We start from the raw sequence: 18,910 nt of genomic DNA, 5'->3' as shown, positions 1-18,910 counted from the left end.
TGCCTTGACCAGTCTGACCCACCTCCAGCCCTGGTTCTCATGCTTACCAGTGGGAGCCACATACCAGCAGAAGAGTGCCCACAGTTTCCATACTAGGCCCACTACCAGCTGCAGATCTTGTGCCTACCAGGGGCACTGCAGTCTAGTCTGACATAATTTGCACCCAATCCTGGCACTTGCCTACAGATGCTGCACCAAAGCCCTGCTGGTCCAAACTTATTCTGGTTCTTGCATGTGTCAACAGATGCAGTGGCCTAGTCTAGCCTAACTCACACATAGGCTGACGGGTGCTACAGGTCTGCCAAGGCTGGGCCACCCACAGTTCTAGTTCTCACACTCACCAGTGGGAGCCGTGGCCCAGCAGGAGAATCCCCAAGCTCCCCTTGCCCCCAGTCTGAGGTCCTACACATACTGGTGGGTGTTGCACACTACCCTAACCCAGCTTGTACCCTGTTCTGGCTCCCACACCTGTTCTGGTGGGTGCTGTACACCGGCCCAGCCCAGCCCACAGCCATACACAGCCCACACAGGAACTGTAGTCTGGTCTTGCCTGGGCTGCACCAGCCTTGGTTCTCACACTTATCAGCAGGAGCTGTGTGCTAACAGGGGAGTTCCCTAAGTTCACCTATCAGACCAGCTCCCAATCACAGATCTCACATGCACTGGTGGATAAATTGCTATCAGTTCCAGTCCAATCACTTTATTGTAAGGTACCCTGGACAAGCAGAAATTCCCTCTATCAGGAGAAGGAGTGTAAAGAAAGGAAAACTTGAGCAGAGCATGTGGCCTACTGGTCAGATTGCCTGCCCTTGTACCTGGGAACCTGGGTTCCAGTCTGAGCTTTGCTCCAGATCTCAGCTTTCTGCTCAGGTGCACCCTGGGAAGCAGAATGTGACAGCTCAAGTAACCGGATCCCTGCCACCCACATGTGAACCTGGACTGAGTTTCTGGTGTCTGGCTTCAGCTTGGCTCAGCCCTGACTGTCACACACATTTAGAGTGAGGTGGTGGGTGGTAGCTTTCTCTCTGTAAGAAATAAAACTCTTTTTATGAGAAATAATTTCTCAGGTGATGACCAAAACTGACCATAAAACAGCACATGCAGCATAAAATATATTTTTTTAAAAAAAATTGGAGATGTATAGAAACTATGTAAAAAGAAAAGCCAGGGAATGCTAAACATGCTTTTGGTTACTTCCTCAACTGGTATGAGGCAAAATGGATGGAAAAGGAAGAACAATCAGTTAGATATGCCTTATTGTCCAAATTTCCATTTTTATTTGGGATAGTGTTTTAACAAATGCTTGTTATTAGACATTTGAATAAAGAAATAAAACAGGACACAACTCGATGGTTCAGTGACTAAATCCTTACCTTACATGTACTGAGATCACATATGGGTACCAGTTCATATCACAGCTGCTCCACTTTCCATCCATTTCCTTGCTTGTGGCCTGAGAAAGCAGTTGAAGATGGCCCAAAGTCTTGGGACATCATTTGTGCACTTGATGATTTTTGTTTTAAGATTTATTTTTATGTGAAGGGCAGAGTTAGAGAAAGAGAAACACAGAGAGAAGGCATCCATCTGCTGGTTCACTCTCTGTGTGGCCATAATAGCCATGGATGAGCCAATTTGAAGCCAGGAGCCAAGAGTTTCCTCTGGGTCCCCCACATGGGTACAGGGAGCTGGATTGGAAATACAGCAGCTAGGACACAAACCAGTGCCCATATGGGATGCTGACATTGCAGACAGAGGCTTAGCCAACTACGCCATGACCCCAACCCCCTGAATTCAATGATTTTTACCAATTTAAAGAAAAGAGAGGTAATGGGGGCATTGCTGTGGTATAGTGGATGAAGCTACCATGTATGGTGCCAGTATCTTATTGGACACCAGTTTGAGGCCTAGCTGCTCCACTTCCCATCCAGCTCCCTGCCAATGCACCTCGACAGGCTGGCCCATTTAGCAGACCTGTGAGAGGCTCCTGGCTTCAGCTCAGCTCGGTTCTGGCTGTTGCAGCCATTTGGGAAAGATCTCTCTCTCTGTAACTCTGCCTTTCAAATAAATATATAAGCCTTTTAAATAAAAGAGGGAAATAAAGGCAAACCAAAGCAAATGTCACAATACAAACAAAAACAATTTACCTTACAGTAGTTTAAGTAAATCATGTTTTCTCGCAAAAGCAGTAAATTTATGTATTAAAAATTGGGGTAAGCAAAGCAAAACTTGGACATTTAAAAATACCTTCCAAACTCTCAGAGTAAAGAAAACATTGCAATTATACATTATCACTTAGAAATAATAAGAATTCAAATAAAGCTGAATTCAAAGGCAACTTTTAGTTCAGTTACATATTGGCACCATAATGAAGAGTATAGGTTTGGGGGTCTGGCACAATAGCTCAGTGGCTAAACCCTCACTTTGCATGCACTGGGATCCCAAATGGGTGTCAGTTTGTGTCCTGGCTACTTCACTTTCCATCCAGCTCCCTGCTTGTGGCCTGGGAAATCAGTCGAGGACGGCCCAAAGCCTTGGGACCCTGCGCCCACGTGGGAGACCTGGAGGAAGGTCTTGGCTCCTAGGTTCAGATCAGCCTGGCTCTGGCTACTGCGATCATTTGGGGAGTGAAACAGCAGCTGAAAGGTCTGTCTCTCCTTCTCTCTCTCTTTATGTAACTCTGACTTTTAAGTTAAATAAACAAACAGACAAATATTTTAAAAGAAGCATAGACATGAGTCTGGCTCCGCCACTTACTACCTGTATAACCATGCGCAAATTAGTAAACTCCGAAGCGCTCATCTCTTGCCGGAGTCCAGCTCCAGCTGAGTTTGGAACTTGCGAAGGGTGCGTGGATGAAGCGCAAAGAGGAAAGAAAGATGGAACACTAGGATTTCATGATCATAATGGACAATGCACAAAAGGTGTCCGCTTTATATATACAAAATCAGTCAAACTCTGGCTCAGACTTTTTACATCATGGTCAAGTGGGTGTTTCCAAGGATAATTCTGCCATTTGTTTTACCTAAAAACAATAGAAGTTCCTGCTACAATTCTTATCCTACAACTCAATCTTGTATCACAAAGAAAAGGGGAACCTAAAGATCAAGGAAAGAATGAAAGCCTAAATATAGGTCCCTTGATTAGCATAAGGTCAACGTGGACAGCCAAAACAGTAGGAATAATAGAAGGCCCTTTTGCAAGACATTATTATTGACATTAACCTCCAACTCACATTGAGTAAAAGGCCAGCCTCACAGTAGCAAACAATGCCTGGATGGATTAGAATTCTTCCTCAGGGTGGTCCAGTGTCCATGCAAAGGAAGGTGGAGCTGCATTCAGGTGGTTATAGAGACGTCCAAGGGCCCTGCCAAACAGCGGGAAGTTTCTTGCGGCCCTGCCTGCAATGGAACGATACTCTTCACACCTTCGTGTCCCCCACATCCACTGCACGGACCCCAACAATCTATAAAATGAGAATACTAATAGCATAAGGCTTTACTTAAATGATACACAGAAAGTGGATTAGTTCCCAGCCCTACTAAACTGCTAATATTGTTCAGCAAGTGCTCTGGGGAGCTATATTGCATGCTGCTGCTGACTCCAAGTGGCAGAAGAGAGCTGGGGAGTGGTGAGGGGAGATCTCAAGGATAACTAGATTGCATGAGCACCCAGGGGAAGACCGTGCAACCTGCTCCATGACCAGCCCTCACAGAAGTAGGAATTAAGAACATGAACACTAGTAGAGGGGCAGGTGCTGCAGCACCACTGGCTAGGGCAGCATTCGGGGAGCTCTGCGGTGGCAGTTTGTGTTCCAGCACCTCTTCTGACCCAGCTTTCTGCTAATACATCCAGAGTGGCAACAGATGATGACCCAAGAGCCTGCTGGGTCTCCAGCCACCTCCCGATTTTAGCCTGACTGTTGCCACTCATTAAGAGAACAACTAGAAGATATTTCTGTTTCTTCTCTCTCTTTCTCTCTCTCTCTCTCTCTCTCTCTCACACACACACACACACACACACACACACACAAGCACACATACACACAAAACCTTTCGAATAAATTAACCAGGTAACTCAAGCAGTTAGAAAGAGGATCACTGTAAAGATGAGGAAAGCTAGGATAAAGCTGTGACGTTGATGACAGAAACCCGTAAATCAGAAGACGGAAAGACAACTGAACTGACTCATGTAACAGCGGTTGAAACCAGGGGCTAGTACTGTGTCCCAGTGGGTTAGGCAACTGTCTACAACACTGGCAGGGATAAATATGTTCCAGTTTGAGACCTGGATGATTCACTTCTGATCCAGTTCCCTGCTAATATGGCTGGAAAAGCAGAGGCTGGGGGTCAGAAGCGGAGCAGCTGGGACTTAAATGTGTATCCAGAGAGGATGCTATGCCACAAGGCCCCTACATCGCAATACTACACCACAATTGTCATTTCCAACAATGATCACTACCACCTTTATTGTTGAACATTGTTTAGACAATGCATGAGGCAAAGATCAATACTAAGAGCTGTAAATACTGGAAAGGAAGAAAAGAATTATCAGCTGCCTAACAGCGGAATCCTGGAAAGCAAGCCTTGGGACTTTGCACCTGCATGGGAGACCTAGAAGAAACTCATGGCTTCGGAACAGTTCAGCTCTGGCCATGTGGCCGCTTGGAGAGTGAACCAGTGGGTGGAAAATCTTTCTTTTTGTATCGCCTTCTCTCTGTAAATCTGCCTTTCCAATAAAACTAAATGAAAACTTATAAAATGGCTTATGGCATGCAAGCTATAAATATCAGTAGCTTTGAGGCTGGGGTGGGAGACTGATCCTCTCCCTGCGGTGCCAGCATCCCATGTAGGTGCCAGTTTGTGTCCTGGTTGTTTTCTATCCAGCTCCTTGCCTGTGGCCTGGGAAAGCAGTAGAGGATGGCACAAGTCCTTGGGTCCCTGAACCCTCATGGGAGATTCAAAAGAAACTCTTGGCTCCTGGTTTCAGACTGGCCCAGCTCTGGCTATTGTGGACATTTGGTGAGTAAAACAGTGGATAGAGACTCTATATATGTATCTCCTTCTCTCTGAGAGAAAGTACACACACACACACACACACACACACACACACACACACACACACACACACACTGGAGGACTTTCAGCCTTATAGCAGAAATTCAGAGGATTATATAAAGCATTCAAAGACTGCTGGCCTGAAAAAAGGCTGCACAATATAATTTCACCTCCTAGAAACCCAGTGCAAAGCAGACAGTAAGATGTGATTTGGGCTGGAGGAGCTGGCAGCATGGAGGAGAGATGTGTACAGGCTGTGCTAGCAGCACATGTGCACTGGGAACTTTGAAGCATGCACATCACTACAGTACTCTTTGTTTTTCAGTGAGGGGGACAACAAAGCTATTGTCTCCTTCAGTTTGGGATCTGACGATGGTCTTTTCCAAGGAGTTGCAACAATCAGAATAGAGTGACTCATGGGCCACGGGTGGAGCCGGTGCTGATGTCTCCCTGCTAAACCATAAAGAGGATTGGTGGCGGATTATTGGTGCTCCAGGGTCAAGGCATCTCACGCAATACCGCCTCTATGAAAGTGCTGGTTTGAGTCCCAGCCGCACCACATTCAGTGAGCTCCCTGTTAATGAATGTATCCAGGAAAGCAGCAAACAATGGCCCAAGTGGTTGGGGCACTGCCACCCTTGTGGGAAACTCAGCTGGAGTTCCAGACTCCTGGTTTCATCCTTGCCCAGTCCTGGCTATTGCAGCCATTTAGGGAATGAACCAGTGGATGAAGATTTCTCTGTCTCTTCTTTCTGTATAACTCTGTCCTTTCAAATAGATAAATAATAGTATAAAAAGAAATCAAATATATGCTGCAGAGTGTAGCAAGGAGATTGTAGATACAGGACGTATGAAAATGTTAACAAACAGGAAGGGAAGAATAAAAACTTCTGACATGTATCTAACTGGAGGCCCAGAGCCAGAGAACAGAACTGGGGAAAGGCAATGCGGAAAGTGAGAAAGGCTAGTCCTTTGCTAGAACCTGAAGACACTGCAGTGAGATGGAAAAGTACTAATGACCAGCAAAAGCTTTTCAAAGCCACAATAGTGAGGTCTATTTCCCACATTACAGCAATCTCATTAGCCATACTAACACTCTCACCAAAAGCAGAAATTGCTGATAAAATATTCTGGAACAAGTTTGTTAAATAGTCTAGAGAATAATTACATTATTTACCAGACCTTTTATTGTAGAAAATGCTTCAAAGGAAAGCATGAGCTTTCTAAGAGGGACTAGCACGGAGGAGCTTAGAGCACATGGTAAGTGATATAAACACCCACAGAATAAACATTACACAATCCACTTAAACAAGAAGAATCCAATAGTCAAGCTCCCAGGATGGTGATTACCAGGTTTAGAGTAGGGGAACTAGCGGACTTTTCAGAGCCAAAACAATACTCCTGCCCATGTGGGAGGCCTGAGCTGGGCTTATTAGTATCAACCACTGCCTACGGTGCACATGAAAGCCATGGCTGGGGAGCCTGCCTAGCAGGGCTAGACCACATTGCCAGGCAGGGATGCTTTACTTGTCAGCAGGTATGTGGGTTGGCTCTGGGAGTGTGGATCAGATCTGGGCCCAACCAGAGCACACTGGCATGTACAGGAACAAGGATGGGGTGTAGGCCATGCTGAGTTAGGTTTGGTTATCATACCTACTAGTTTGCATAAAAAACAAGGATGGAAGTGGATTGGGCAGGGCTAGGCTACAGCACACACCAGCAAAAGTTGAGACGGGGGTGGGCCAGGCTAGGCCAGGCTGCAGCATCTGATGGCAAAGGCCAAGCCAAGGAATGGGTTAAGCTGGGCTGGTTTGGAGCAACCGCTGGCTGAACCATCTTGTACACAAATGCACAAGATCTGTGGTTGGGAGCAGGCCTGCTTGGGGAACTAAGGGGATGCCCCTGCTGGGCTGCAGTTCCCATGGGTGAGTATGAGTGTGTGAGGATGCAGTCATCTGGGCTGCCATGGCCACAGTATCCTTCAGCATGAGTATGGACTGGGTTTGGGGTTTGCCAACTGGGCTAGGGTCTAGTACCCACAGATGTTCACAAGAACCAGGGTGGCTGTAGAACAGATTGTGCTAGGTCATTCATTGCATCCATTGAACGATGAGAGAGCTGGGTCTGGGGTGGGTCATGTATGGCTGGGCTGTAGCACCCAACAGAAGCACCCAACATTGGAATGGGCATCGGTTGGTAGGGCAAAGCCTCTTTACCTTCCAGGACAGGAAGTAGGCCAAGTCAGGTTGGGCCTAAAACTACCAGCACATGTGAGATCTGCCACTGGGAGGTGACCTGATAGAGGAGCTTGGGCATCTCCTCTGTAGGAGGAGCACACACACACACACACACACACACACACACACACACACACACACACACAAACCATGACTAGGGGCAGCCTACACCAGGCCAGGTTATAATACCCACCAACATACATGCGGGTCAGCTCTGTGGATGGGCCAGGCCAGGCCAGGCCAGTTCACAGTACCCACTGGCAGATCTGAGAACCAGGACAGGGTGTGGGATAAGCTAGAACGTGCCATCACTCCAGGCATTTCACATTAGGGCATGGACCTGGGGGTGGCTAGGCTGGGATAGGCTGTAGCACCCACTCGTATGAGCTAGAATTGGGGGCAAACTGGGCTGAGCCAGGCTGCAGCACCTGTTGGTGAATGCTAAAGGTGAGGTGAACCATGCTAGACGTGGCCACAGCACCCACCAGTACATATGAGACCCCAGGTGGGGCGGGGGTGGTAGTGGTAGGGAAGCCCAGTAGGGGGCTGCAGAGGCTCCCCTGATGGGCCACTGTGCCCACTGGTAAGGGTGAGAGCTGGAACCGGGGTCAGAACAGGCTGGGTATGGCTATAAAACTGTTGGCCTTCATGTGAGCTGTGCCAGGGGAAAGCCAGGCTGTGCTAAGTGACCATATCCACTATTACACACATGAGCCAAAGTTAAGTGCAGGCTTGTCGGGCCTTGCTGCATCTGTAGCATCAGCTGGCAAGTGCTGAGACAGGGGGCAAGTCCTATCAGGCCAGACTGCAGTTCCACTTAGAAAGTGCAATATCCAGGGATAGGAGTAGGCATGGTAGGGAAACTGTGGCTAGACAAGAAGTAACACCTGCTGGCCTAAGGGCTTGATAGTGGGGTCAGTTGGGATGAGCTAGGGTGCAGCACCCATTGATGTGCAGGAGAGTCAAATGGGATACAGGACTGACTGGACCAGCCTGTGGCACATACAGGCATGCCCAGGAGCAAGGCTGAGGGTGGGCCTGGTAAGGGTTCCTGGAGGTCACTCTCTGGGCTGCTATTTCTACTAGTGTGTGTGTGAGGGCTGAGTGTGTGATGGGCAGAATCAGGCTAAGCTGCAGCATCCATTGCTTTGCCTACGAGATGGTGCTGGGGACAGACAGACCAGGTGGCTACAGTCACCGCTGTGTGTGTAGGCTGATGTGGGTGATGGACTGAGCTGGACCCCATACTGTCTGGCACACACAGGAGTCAGGTCTGGGGCCACTTCTGGTGAGAACCACTCCCTCCTCCTCCCCATCCCACTGCCCCACCAACTAGACCATGGGACTTAAAGCTCCAACCACGGGGAAGATCATGGGATCTTATAGTCTGTCGGAACTGGGTCTCTTTGTTTGCTGAAGCCTGTGAAGCTAACAGCATGCCCAGATGCACATTGGGAACATGACAACCGGTTCATTGAAGCCTTCAGAGGACATCTGGTACCACGGAGGGCAGAGCAAATTGGACATCTTTCTCAGTCAAGTTTTGACAACAAGTATCGTGATGAGTGGAGACTCTAAGGTGGACCATGTCAACCAATGGACCTGGGAAGGATTTCCTTAACCTTGGAGCAATGAAATCAACAGCATCTCAGAACTATTGAAACCACTTCAGCAGTACCCTCAGAACATCCTCCACACAAGGGATCCTAGGATGATAAAAAGTGTCAGTTCCCTATCCCCTTCTCTCCATACTACCCCCAGATACAGGAAGAAAAAAAAAATGGAAAAAAATGTCTCATCCACTTTCTCCCATTCCTCAACCTTCCCCATCCTAACGATTGGTCCATATGGGTATATAACCTTCTCAACTATGTAAACATCATCAAAACAAAAACAAATACATTTTTAAAAAAGAAAATAGGAGTCATTAGCACACAGACAGTGTTTAACGCTGTAGAATGAACAAGACAACTTACAATGTATATGCGGAGAAAGGGTCCAATGATGGAGTCTTGGATGTGATAATCTTCAGAGGCCAGAAAGAGGAAGCTGCAGCAAAGGTGACCAGCACAACCACATCCCACTACCTGAGACTGGGTCCCATGTCAATGTCAAATCCAGCTTCCTGTGAAAGTGGAGGTAGCCCAACTATTGCAAACTTTTGGGAAATGAACCAGCAGATGGAAGATGTTCTCTCTTTCTCTCTCTTCCCTCCCTCCTTTTCCCCCTCTCGTCTCTCTCTTTCTCTCATTTATGTGTGTGACATTCTGTATTTTAAATAGACAAATATTTTAAAATAAGTAAATCTGATTCTCTACCCACTGATGTACATGCAAGAATGGAAATTGAGGGACCCATCCGATTGCACCAGGGTGTGTGCAGTTAGCCACAGTTTCCCTTCCATGCCTACTCCTATCCCGGCTCCAGCACTTGGTCTAGCTTTCTGCTAGTGTGAACTGGGGAAGGTAACAGTGATGGTTCAACTTGCTGGGATCCTGAGGCTCACATGGGGCACCTGAGTTCCTGCTTCAGTCTGGCCCAGCCCCCACTGCTATGGGTGTCTGGGAAGCAAACCAGTGGACGGTAGTATTTTCTGTTTCTCTTTCTGCCTCTGAAATAAATATTTTAAAAATTATATTAGAAGCAGCTCAGAAATTTAAGAAAATAATTAATATAAAGAAAATGGATTCCATAGGCACAATTGTAAGATAACCACAACAATTTTGAATTCAGTGGTACAGTGTTCTAACAGAGTTAGCTGTACCATAACAGGTAAATGCCACCTAAGATGCCAGCATCCCATTCGGGTGCTGGTTCAAGTGCCAGCTGCTCCACTTCAGATCCAGGCCCCTGCTACTGCACCTTGGAAAGCAGCAGCAAAAGGTCCAAGTGCATGGGTGTCTGTACCCACGTGGGAGACGTGGATGAAATTCCTGCCTCCTGGCTCTGGGCTGGCCCAGGCTTGGCTGCTGCAGCTATTTGGGGAGTGAAGCAACAGAGGAGGATCTTTCTAATTCTCCCTGTCCACCCCTCTCTGTGTGTAATTCTTCGAAATAAGTAAATCAATCTTCAGCCTGGTGTGATAGTGTAGTGGTTAAAGTCTTCACCTTGCACGTGCCAGGATCCAATATGGGTGCTGGTTCCAGTCCCTGCTTCCCACCCAGCTCCCTGCTTGTGGCCTGGGAAAGCAGTCAAGGATGGCCCAAATCCTTGGGACCCTGCACCTGTGTGGGAAACTGAAAGAGCTCCTGGCTCCGGATTGGCTCAGCTCCAGCCATTGTACTCACTTGGGGAGTGAACCATCGGAAGGAAGATCTTCCTCTCTGTCTCTCCTCCTCTCTGTATAAATAAATAAATAAATAAAACTAAATCTTAAAAAAAATTGACTTTGGGAAACTCTATGGGACAAATAACCAGGTTTCTAGAAAGAAGGGAGGGGAAGGAGGGAGAAATAGTAAGAGAGAAAAAAGTTAAAGGAGGGATGTCACTTGTTTTTTAATTTTTATTTGAAGAGCAGAGAATCAGAGATAGACAAAGATTTTCCCCCTACTCTCAAATGTCTGCAATAGCAGAGGCCAGGCTAAGGTCAAGATCTGGAATTTGATGTGGATCTGCCCCTATGGATGGCAAGGACCTAACCACTGGAGTCACTATCCACTGCCTCCAAGAGGGGTGTGAGTTCCTAGGAAGCACAGCTAGGACTTGAACCCAGGCACTACAAAATAAATTGTGGGCATCCAAAGCAGCATCCTAAGTGCTGTGCCAAATGCCCACCCCCAAAACACACTCAAAGAATTAAAAAGATGTTGGAGGACAGAATGATGGCTCCACTGGCCCAACTGGCTAATCCTGCACTTTAAGAGTCAACATCCCATTCGGGCAGTGGTTTGTATCCCGGTGGCCCCACTTCCCATCCAGTTCCCTGCTTGTGGCCTGGGAAAGCAGTAGAGGACGGCCCAAAACCTTGGGACCCTGCACTTCTGTGGGAGACCTGGAGGAGCTCCTTGCTCCTGGCTTCAGATCAACTCAGCTCCAGCCACTGAGACTATTTGGAGAGTGAGCCAGCAGTGGAAGATGTTTCAGTCTCTTCTGTCTGTAAATCTGCGCTTCTAACAAAAGGGAATAAAATCTAAAAAATTAAAAAGGAGCAACAGAGATGCATTTCAATTAGATCTTGATTGAAATAAACACTCTTGGAAAATTTGGGAAGAATGTGGACAATTGAGTATTCCATGAATTAGCAATGAGGTTTCCTTTAGGTATGAAAACATGGTGGCTTTTGCAAAGACTTTTTATTCTTTAGAAGGAACATGTTGAGACACTTACTGGTAAATTTCTAATGCCAAAAACATACTCCAAACAATGGAGTCCAGGACCAACAGCCTGATAACGATTCCAGTGCAGCCACTCTAAACAAAGATGGACGACCCCACCCCTGTGACACACATTCATGAATGATGACACCGAGTGTTGAGAAAAGCAAACTAGAAAGGCTTCCCTTAAGATTGCCCCCAGGGCAGCTGGTGAAATGGCTCTACAGGACAATCTTCCACCTCCAAGCACCAGGCTCCCATAAGGGCACTGCTGCATGTCCCAGCCGCTCCACTTCCCATCCAGCTCCCTGTTCATGGCCTGGCAAAGCAGTGGAGGACGGCCCAAAGCCTTGGGACCCTGCACCCACGTGGGAGACATGGAGGAAGGTCCTGGATTCAGATAGGTTCAGTCCTGGCTGTTGATGCCATTTGGGGAAGGAACTAACAGATGGAAAATTTTTCTGTCTCTCCTCTTTGTAAATACGCCTTTCCAATTAAAAAAAAAAAAAAGCAGAAACAAAACAAAGTAAAACAAAACAAACTGTCCCAGCCTTCCCAAGAACTGATGCAGATGCACTGCCTCTGTCCCTTGGAGATAACGAGGTGAACACGTCAATTTTCCTGAACCTCAGCGCTCTCTGCCAGCCCCTCCCATGCTTTTTTTTTTTAGGTTCTCCATTCCTTCCTTAGTAAAACATCACTTTTTCTGCTCTCACCGCTGTGTCCAGCCTCATAAATCATCACCCCAAACCCAGCAGCTAGCCTGAACCCTGGCTGCTCTCTCAACCAGCTTTCCTGCAGCACAAGTAACTGGGTGAAGGTGTTACAGGGAAACTGGTGCAAGCGAGGCAGGCAACCTCGGTTCTCTCACACACAGTAAGAATTCTCATGCGGACAATTCAACGAGCAAAATGAGATTTATTAAGTCAAGAACAACAGCTAACAGTCAGCAAGTGGGTTGGGACAAAAGTCCGTCAGAAAGCCAGACTTGTAATCCTTGTCTAGTTCGCTTAGGATAAAACAAAACTCATTCTCACAATAAAACTAGAAACGGTGGGATGGCACTTTTTAAATGTAAAAGATTATTTACATAGGGGATGGCTAAAACCATCCTTCAGGGCCAAACCTTCAGGGCCACAGCAATCATCTCCCACTCTTTAACAGGGACCTAACGCCAGCGGGTACTAGCCCTTCTAACGGTCACAGTGTGACAGGACTCCGTGAGCGAGCAGTCCCTCGCGGCCTCTGCCTATGTGCCTGCTACTTAGCTGGCCACAAACACAGATAAAATTCTTGACAGGCCGCCTCGGGCCGCGGGCTCCCGCCGCCCTCCACGCCGCCCCGGGCACCCGGGCTCCCGCCGCCCTCCACGCCGCCGCTGGGTGGCAGGCCGCCCCGGAGACGACCGCCCGGATCCAGCGACGCCACACCCCCCTCTCCGCACGTGATTGGCTCCTTGTCGATGATTCGGGGGCGGAGCTGACGGCCAGAACCGGAAGCGGTGGGTGCGGCCACTGCGTGGTGCGCTCTGGACTCGCCCCTCCTTGCGGCTGCAGTTCCTCCTCCTGCCTGAGGGGGCAGGCCCGGCTCGTACGTGACAGAGGGCGGAACCTGCGAGCGGGGTCACGCCGACACCGGGCCGGGCCGCCCGGAGGGGCGGGGCCTCCTGAGGGGAGGGGTCACAATGACTGGGGGAGGCACCCCGAGAGGTGAGGGTCTCCCGGCGAGGGAGGAACACACCGAGGGGGGCTCGGTCCACACCGATGGTGTCCCGCGGAGGAGAGGGTCCCCTGAAGGGGAGGCGTCTTCTGCAGGAAGACGGGGGTCTCTTCGAGGGGGCGGGATCCTGCGCAGGGGTGGGGTCCCGCGGAAGCAGGGGCTGTCCTCTCAGGTGAAGGCTGCCCTCTTTTGAGAGAGAGGGTCCTTCGCACAAAGAAGTAAGAGGGTGGTCCCTGGGCGGAGCCTCGATCCAGTGCTTTTGGGGGGCCTGGGTGGGGGCGGCGGGATGGAGTGAGGAGGGCCTCCCTCAGAGCCGCGGGGCGTCCCGCAGATCCAGGGGCTGCGGTGGAGGGGCGACGGGCAGGCCGGGCAGCTGGGTGGGTCGCGGGGCTTGCCGCGGTTTGTGGCGGGGCCTGAGTCGCGGTCGTGGGGTGGGGGGGTCTGCTTTTCTGCCTTTGCTGGTCCGTGCAGTCTGGGGATCGAGCCGCCTCCCGAGACGCGCGCGCACACACACACACACACACACACACACACGCCCCGGGCGAGAGGAGGAAGGCGAGGAGACGTTAGAGCCGGGCCAGCGCACCGCCCGGGACTCGAGCGCACCGCCCGGGACTCGAGCTCGTGACCCCGGCCTCCCCGGGCGGCCAGCGCGCACCTGCGGGGGGGCGTGGCCGCGGCGCGCGGGCCGGGCGGGAAGGAGTTAAGCCGGGCCCCGCGGCCCAGCTCCGCCCTCGGCAGGCCGCGGAGCCCGAGCCCCGGCGGCCGCGGAGCCGAGCAGCCGCCGCCCGCCTGCGCCTGCGGGGAGCCCGGCCGCCCGGGGAGGCCCAGGGCCTGCGCGCGGCCGACCGAGGGGCGTCCACCCCGGCGCGGCGGCGGCGGCGGGCCCGGGCTCGTCGGCCGAGCGCCCCCGCTCCCCGCTCCACCCGGCCACCCATTCTCCAGGCGGGAGCGGGAGGAGTCCCCGCGGCGCCCCGGATCGGGCCGGGCCCGCGCCCATGGCGAGCGCGGCCTGCCCGGGCCCGGAGGGCTCTGCCATGTGAGGCCGGCGCGCGGGCTGGGGGGCCCGGCCATGGCCGGCGAACGGCCCCCGCTGCGGGGCCCTGGGCCTGGAGAGGCGCCGGGGGAGGGGCTGCCGGGCCCCGGGGGTGCAGGCGGAGGCCCGGGCCGGGGCCGCCCCTCCTCCTACCGGGCTCTCCGCAGCGCGGTGTCCAGCCTGGCGCGGGTGGACGATTTCCACTGCGCCGAGAAGATCGGGGCCGGCTTCTTCTCCGAGGTCTACAAGGTAGGACCAGCGCGGAGAGCGGGCAGAGGGGGGCGGGACCCCAAAGCACGGTGTGGGGGTCGGGGGAAGAGTCAGGGCGCGGACTGCAGCCGTCCCCCCCTGCTGCCCCCAGGTTCGGCACCGACAGTCTGGGCAAGTCATGGTGCTGAAGATGAACAAGCTCCCCAGTAACCGGGGCAACACGCTGCGAGAGGTGCAGCTCATGAACCGGCTGCGGCACCCGAACATCCTAAGGTGAGCCGCCCAGCCTCTCGCCGGGACACCCTGTTGGGCGCGGGACCCGTGGCCACCGCGGGGGTGCCGGAGCCCTTACCGCCTGCCCTGCTGTCCTTCGCCCTGGTCCTCTTTCAGGTTCATGGGCGTCTGTGTGCACCAAGGACAGCTGCACGCTCTCACAGAGGTGAGACTAGGCCGGAAACGGGGGACCCTGCCTCCCGGGCACCCAGAGGGCAGGCAGAGGGCGGGCCTGGTGGTCTCCCTAGGAATCCTGACAGGCACCAGGACTCCTCCCAGAGGGACTTCCCCAAACTTCCCTCCGGGCAAGCCACACGTGAGAGGCCACAGCTGGCCTCTTCCCCAAAGTCTAGAACAGTGCTGTGCGATAGAATTTTCTACAGTGATGGAAACATTCACTACCTAATTGTCTAAGCTAAATGTCAGATTCAGTCACCAGCAGCCACACGGTGCTGCACATGTGGCTAGTGTGACCAAGGAATTGAATGCTGACTTATGTGTTAAGCTGAATAGCCTGAATTTAGATATCACCCGTGGCTTGTGGCTACTGAACAGAATAGCCACAGGCTCACCCTCGGGCTTCCTGGAGGTGTGGGGGGTCCTGGCTTGTCAGATAGAGACTGTGAGTCCAGACCAAAGCCTTGATGTTCCCTTTCTTTTCCCATGTCCCAGTACATGAATGGGGGGACCCTGGAACAGCTGCTCAGCTCCCCCGAACCCCTGTCTTGGCGGGTCAGGCTCCACCTGGCCTTGGACATTGCTCGAGGCCTGCGGTATCTGCATGCCAAGGGTGTATTCCACCGAGACCTCACGTCCAAGGTAGGCTGGCCTGGCCAGCAGGTGGAAACATGAGCAGGGAGGGGAGGTGGTTGGGACTGCTAGGCGGTGACCAGAACATGAGCATTGGCATGTGGAGAGGGAACTTTACAGTATGCCAGGGTGGGTGGGGCTGAGGCCATGGCATGATTCTGAGAGTCCAGCAACATGTTGGGGTGCACTGGGGAGCCGGGAGATCCCAGAGGCTTGCTGGGGAGTGGCAGGGCTCTGGGGGTGTATGTGGGAGCACAGAGAGCAGAGGATGATGGGTGTGTGGGATGCCATGTGTGTGTCAGAACTGTCTGGTCCGACGGGAAGACCGAGGCTTAACGGCCGTGGTGGGTGACTTCGGACTGGCTGAGAAGATCCCTGTGTACAGGTGAGCTTCCTGCCTGTGCTATTCCCACCCGCCCAAAGGGCCCTAGCTCCCCAACGTGGCCCGTTTCCCTTGTTCGGGAGAGGGGGCTTGCTCCTCCCCTTGGGCTTGGCGTGGTGCCTGCGTGGGCTGTTTCTGACCACCTGGCCCTGCAGGGAAGGGGCAAGGAAGGAACCCCTGGCTGTGGTGGGCTCCCCATACTGGATGGCGCCGGAGGTGCTGCGCGGCGAGCTGTATGACGAGAAGGTGAGCATTGCCCTTCGGGTCCCTGCGGCTGCCCAGGACCTTAGGATACTCTGAGGGGACCCCAGCATTCCCAGGCCTTCACCCGTCGCAGGCGCGCTCTGCCCCAGGAGAGGGAATGAAGGGAATGATCCATTGCCACCACATTTTGGGAGAATCCCAAAAGGAAACTGCCATGCGCCTCTGCTGCCCGCAGGCTGATGTCTTCGCCTTCGGGATCGTCCTGTGTGAGCTCATCGCCCGCGTACCCGCGGATCCTGATTACTTACCCCGGACTGAGGTGAGGGTTTCTAGGTTGCAAAGGAAGGAGAGTTGCATGCTGGGGGGGCGCTCCCCGGAAGCTGAGGCTCTGACTGCTGGGTGCTGGAGAGAGACCCTAAGGAGGGCTGACTGTTCTGGCTGCAGGACTTCGGCCTGGACGTGCCTGCATTCCGCACCCTGGTGGGGGACGACTGCCCACTGCCTTTCCTGCTTCTGGCTATCCACTGCTGCAGCGTAAGTGCCTCCCTCTCCTCCCTGAGCTGGCTGAACCTGTCTACACATGTCCACAGGTGACACGGTGGGGGTGGGGGATGTCCTGGACTGAATGAGGTTGCCCCTTTGCTGTCCATCAGATGGAACCCAGCACCCGTGCTCCCTTCACTGAAATCACCCAGCACCTGGAGTGGATCCTGGAGCAGCTGCCTGAACCAGCTCCCCATACCAGGAGTCTCCTGACGTCCACTCAGGGTGAGCGAGTGGGACCTTGACCCCCAGGGAATCCCATTGCCTCTTCTCAGAACTCACCAGCACAGCAGGGGAGAGGCAGCTGAGTTTTAGTAGTTGAACAAGCAAGAGTTAGTCAGGGGATGAGCGTGGGAAAAGTGGTTAAACATAATGATGATTTCCAAAATCGGAGTCTGAGGGAGCAGCAGAAGGGAGGAGGGGTTGGGGACTAGAGGTGGGAACGCCCTTCTCTGAGCCCAGACCCCCCATAAGCTCCTAAAGGATAAGGGGTTCTCAAGGGAATACTGGCCAGTGCTGAAAACACTACTAACAGACTCCTCTGTCTACAGAGGCTGTGCCAAGAGGGGGTCCCTCTGCCACGCTTCCCAGGTCAGATCCCCGCCTCTCCCGAAGTCGGTCGGACCTCTTCCTGCCCCCGTCACCAGAATCACCCCCCAACTGGGGGGATCATCTGACTCGAGTGAACCCCTTCTCGCTAAGGGAAGACCTCAGGGGTGGCAAGATCAAGCTCCTGAACACACCCAGCAAGCCTGTCGCCCCCCTCCCCCTCGTACCTCCATCGCTGATGCCCTCCACCCAGTTGCCCTTGGTGACCACCCCGGAGAACCTGGTCCAGCCGGGCACCCCTGCCCGCCGCTGCCGTTCGCTGCCCTCATCCCCTGAGCTCCCTCGGCGCATGGAGACTGCACTGCCAGGCCCCGGCCCTCCTGCCTTTGTGCCCTCAGCCGAGGAGAGCATGGAGTGTGAGGGCAGTAGCCCTGAGCCAGAACCTGCAGGCCCAGCCCCACGGCTGCCCCTGGCCGTGGCCACAGACAACTTCATCAGTACTTGCTCTTCTGCCTCCCAGCCCTGGAACCCCAGGTCAGGACCTCCCCTCAACAACAACCCTCCAGTTGTGGTGAATTCCCCACAGGCCTGGGCTGGGGAGCCCTGGCACCACACCCAGCACAGCCTGCCCCGGGCAGCAGCGCTGGAGCGGACAGAACCCTCGCCGCCACCTGCAGCTCCCCGGGAGCCTGAGGATGGGCTGCCTTGTCCTGGATGCTGCCTCGGCCCCTTCAGCTTTGGCTTCCTGTCCATGTGCCCGCGCCCCACACCAGCCGTTGCCCGCTACCGCAACCTCAACTGTGAGGCGGGCAGTCTCCTCTGCCACCGAGGGCACCACGCTAAGCCACCCACACCCAGCCTGCAGCTGCCAGGGGCACGCTCCTAGCAGTGGGGCCTCGGACTTCTTAGGCCTCCACCTTTGGCCTTCAGGACACACCTATAAGTCCAGGCTGGGCTGACGGACTCCTCTCCCCATGTAGGGGAGCCTCAGCATGGACTCGAGGGACACAGCACTTGGCCAACGCAACCCCTGGGCTCGCTCTCCTGCGGGGCTCACCCAACCAGACACAGCGTTGCTGACACACGAGACTAACACGTGCAAATTATTTAAAGTGATTTCAATAAAACTGCCTGGCTGGCTCCGGGCTGCCCTTATCCACTCAGCCCGTGCGCCCTCCTCCCCACCCCCACTTGCATAACATTGGAGCAGGTTCTTGGTCAGCAGTCCAGGGTTCCTTCTAGAAGCTCCTTGACCTTTTCCAGTAAACACACCATTTTCTGTGGCATGGTGTGAAGTAGGCAGCGTGCTGGCAACAAGTGTCACGTGTTGGTTAGGTCTTGGCTGGGCACTGCCCAGTGAGGAGATGTTGGTCACTGCAAGTTCCAGGTCAGAGGGACGGCCCAGAAGGCTTTTGGCATGAACACCTGGAAGATTAAAGCACCCATGAGATCCACAGTTGGCTGCCATTGAGGCCCTACCTGGCCCACCTTGTACCTACCCCCAGCTCCCTGGTCAGACACCTAACTAGTCACTGGGTTTTCTCCTGCCCCTGTGGTGCCCAACGAATCCACAGTACCTC

At 53.0% G+C, this 18,910-nt stretch overlaps 1 protein-coding gene across 1 annotated transcript; it reads left to right on the top strand.

The window, feature by feature from the left end:
• Positions 1-14,395: 14,395 nt before the first annotated feature.
• TESK1 (testis associated actin remodelling kinase 1) lies at positions 14,396-18,485 on the top strand. The gene is made up of 10 exons (XM_040963893.1): positions 14,396-14,608; positions 14,721-14,842; positions 14,960-15,008; positions 15,515-15,661; positions 15,955-16,037; positions 16,190-16,280; positions 16,474-16,557; positions 16,683-16,772; positions 16,892-17,006; positions 17,333-18,485. Exons 1-10 carry the CDS (start codon positions 14,396-14,398, stop codon positions 18,214-18,216), a joined length of 1,878 nt encoding a protein of 625 aa, XP_040819827.1. The 3' UTR covers positions 18,217-18,485.
• The last annotated feature ends 425 nt before the right edge of the window (positions 18,486-18,910 follow it).

This window comes from Ochotona curzoniae, unplaced genomic scaffold, assembly GCF_017591425.1.
Source record: "Ochotona curzoniae isolate NIBS_2020 unplaced genomic scaffold, NIBS_Ocur_1.0 scaffold_3208, whole genome shotgun sequence".
NCBI lineage: Eukaryota > Metazoa > Chordata > Mammalia > Lagomorpha > Ochotonidae > Ochotona > Ochotona curzoniae.
This window is presented reverse-complemented; position numbering and strand designations above follow the sequence as displayed.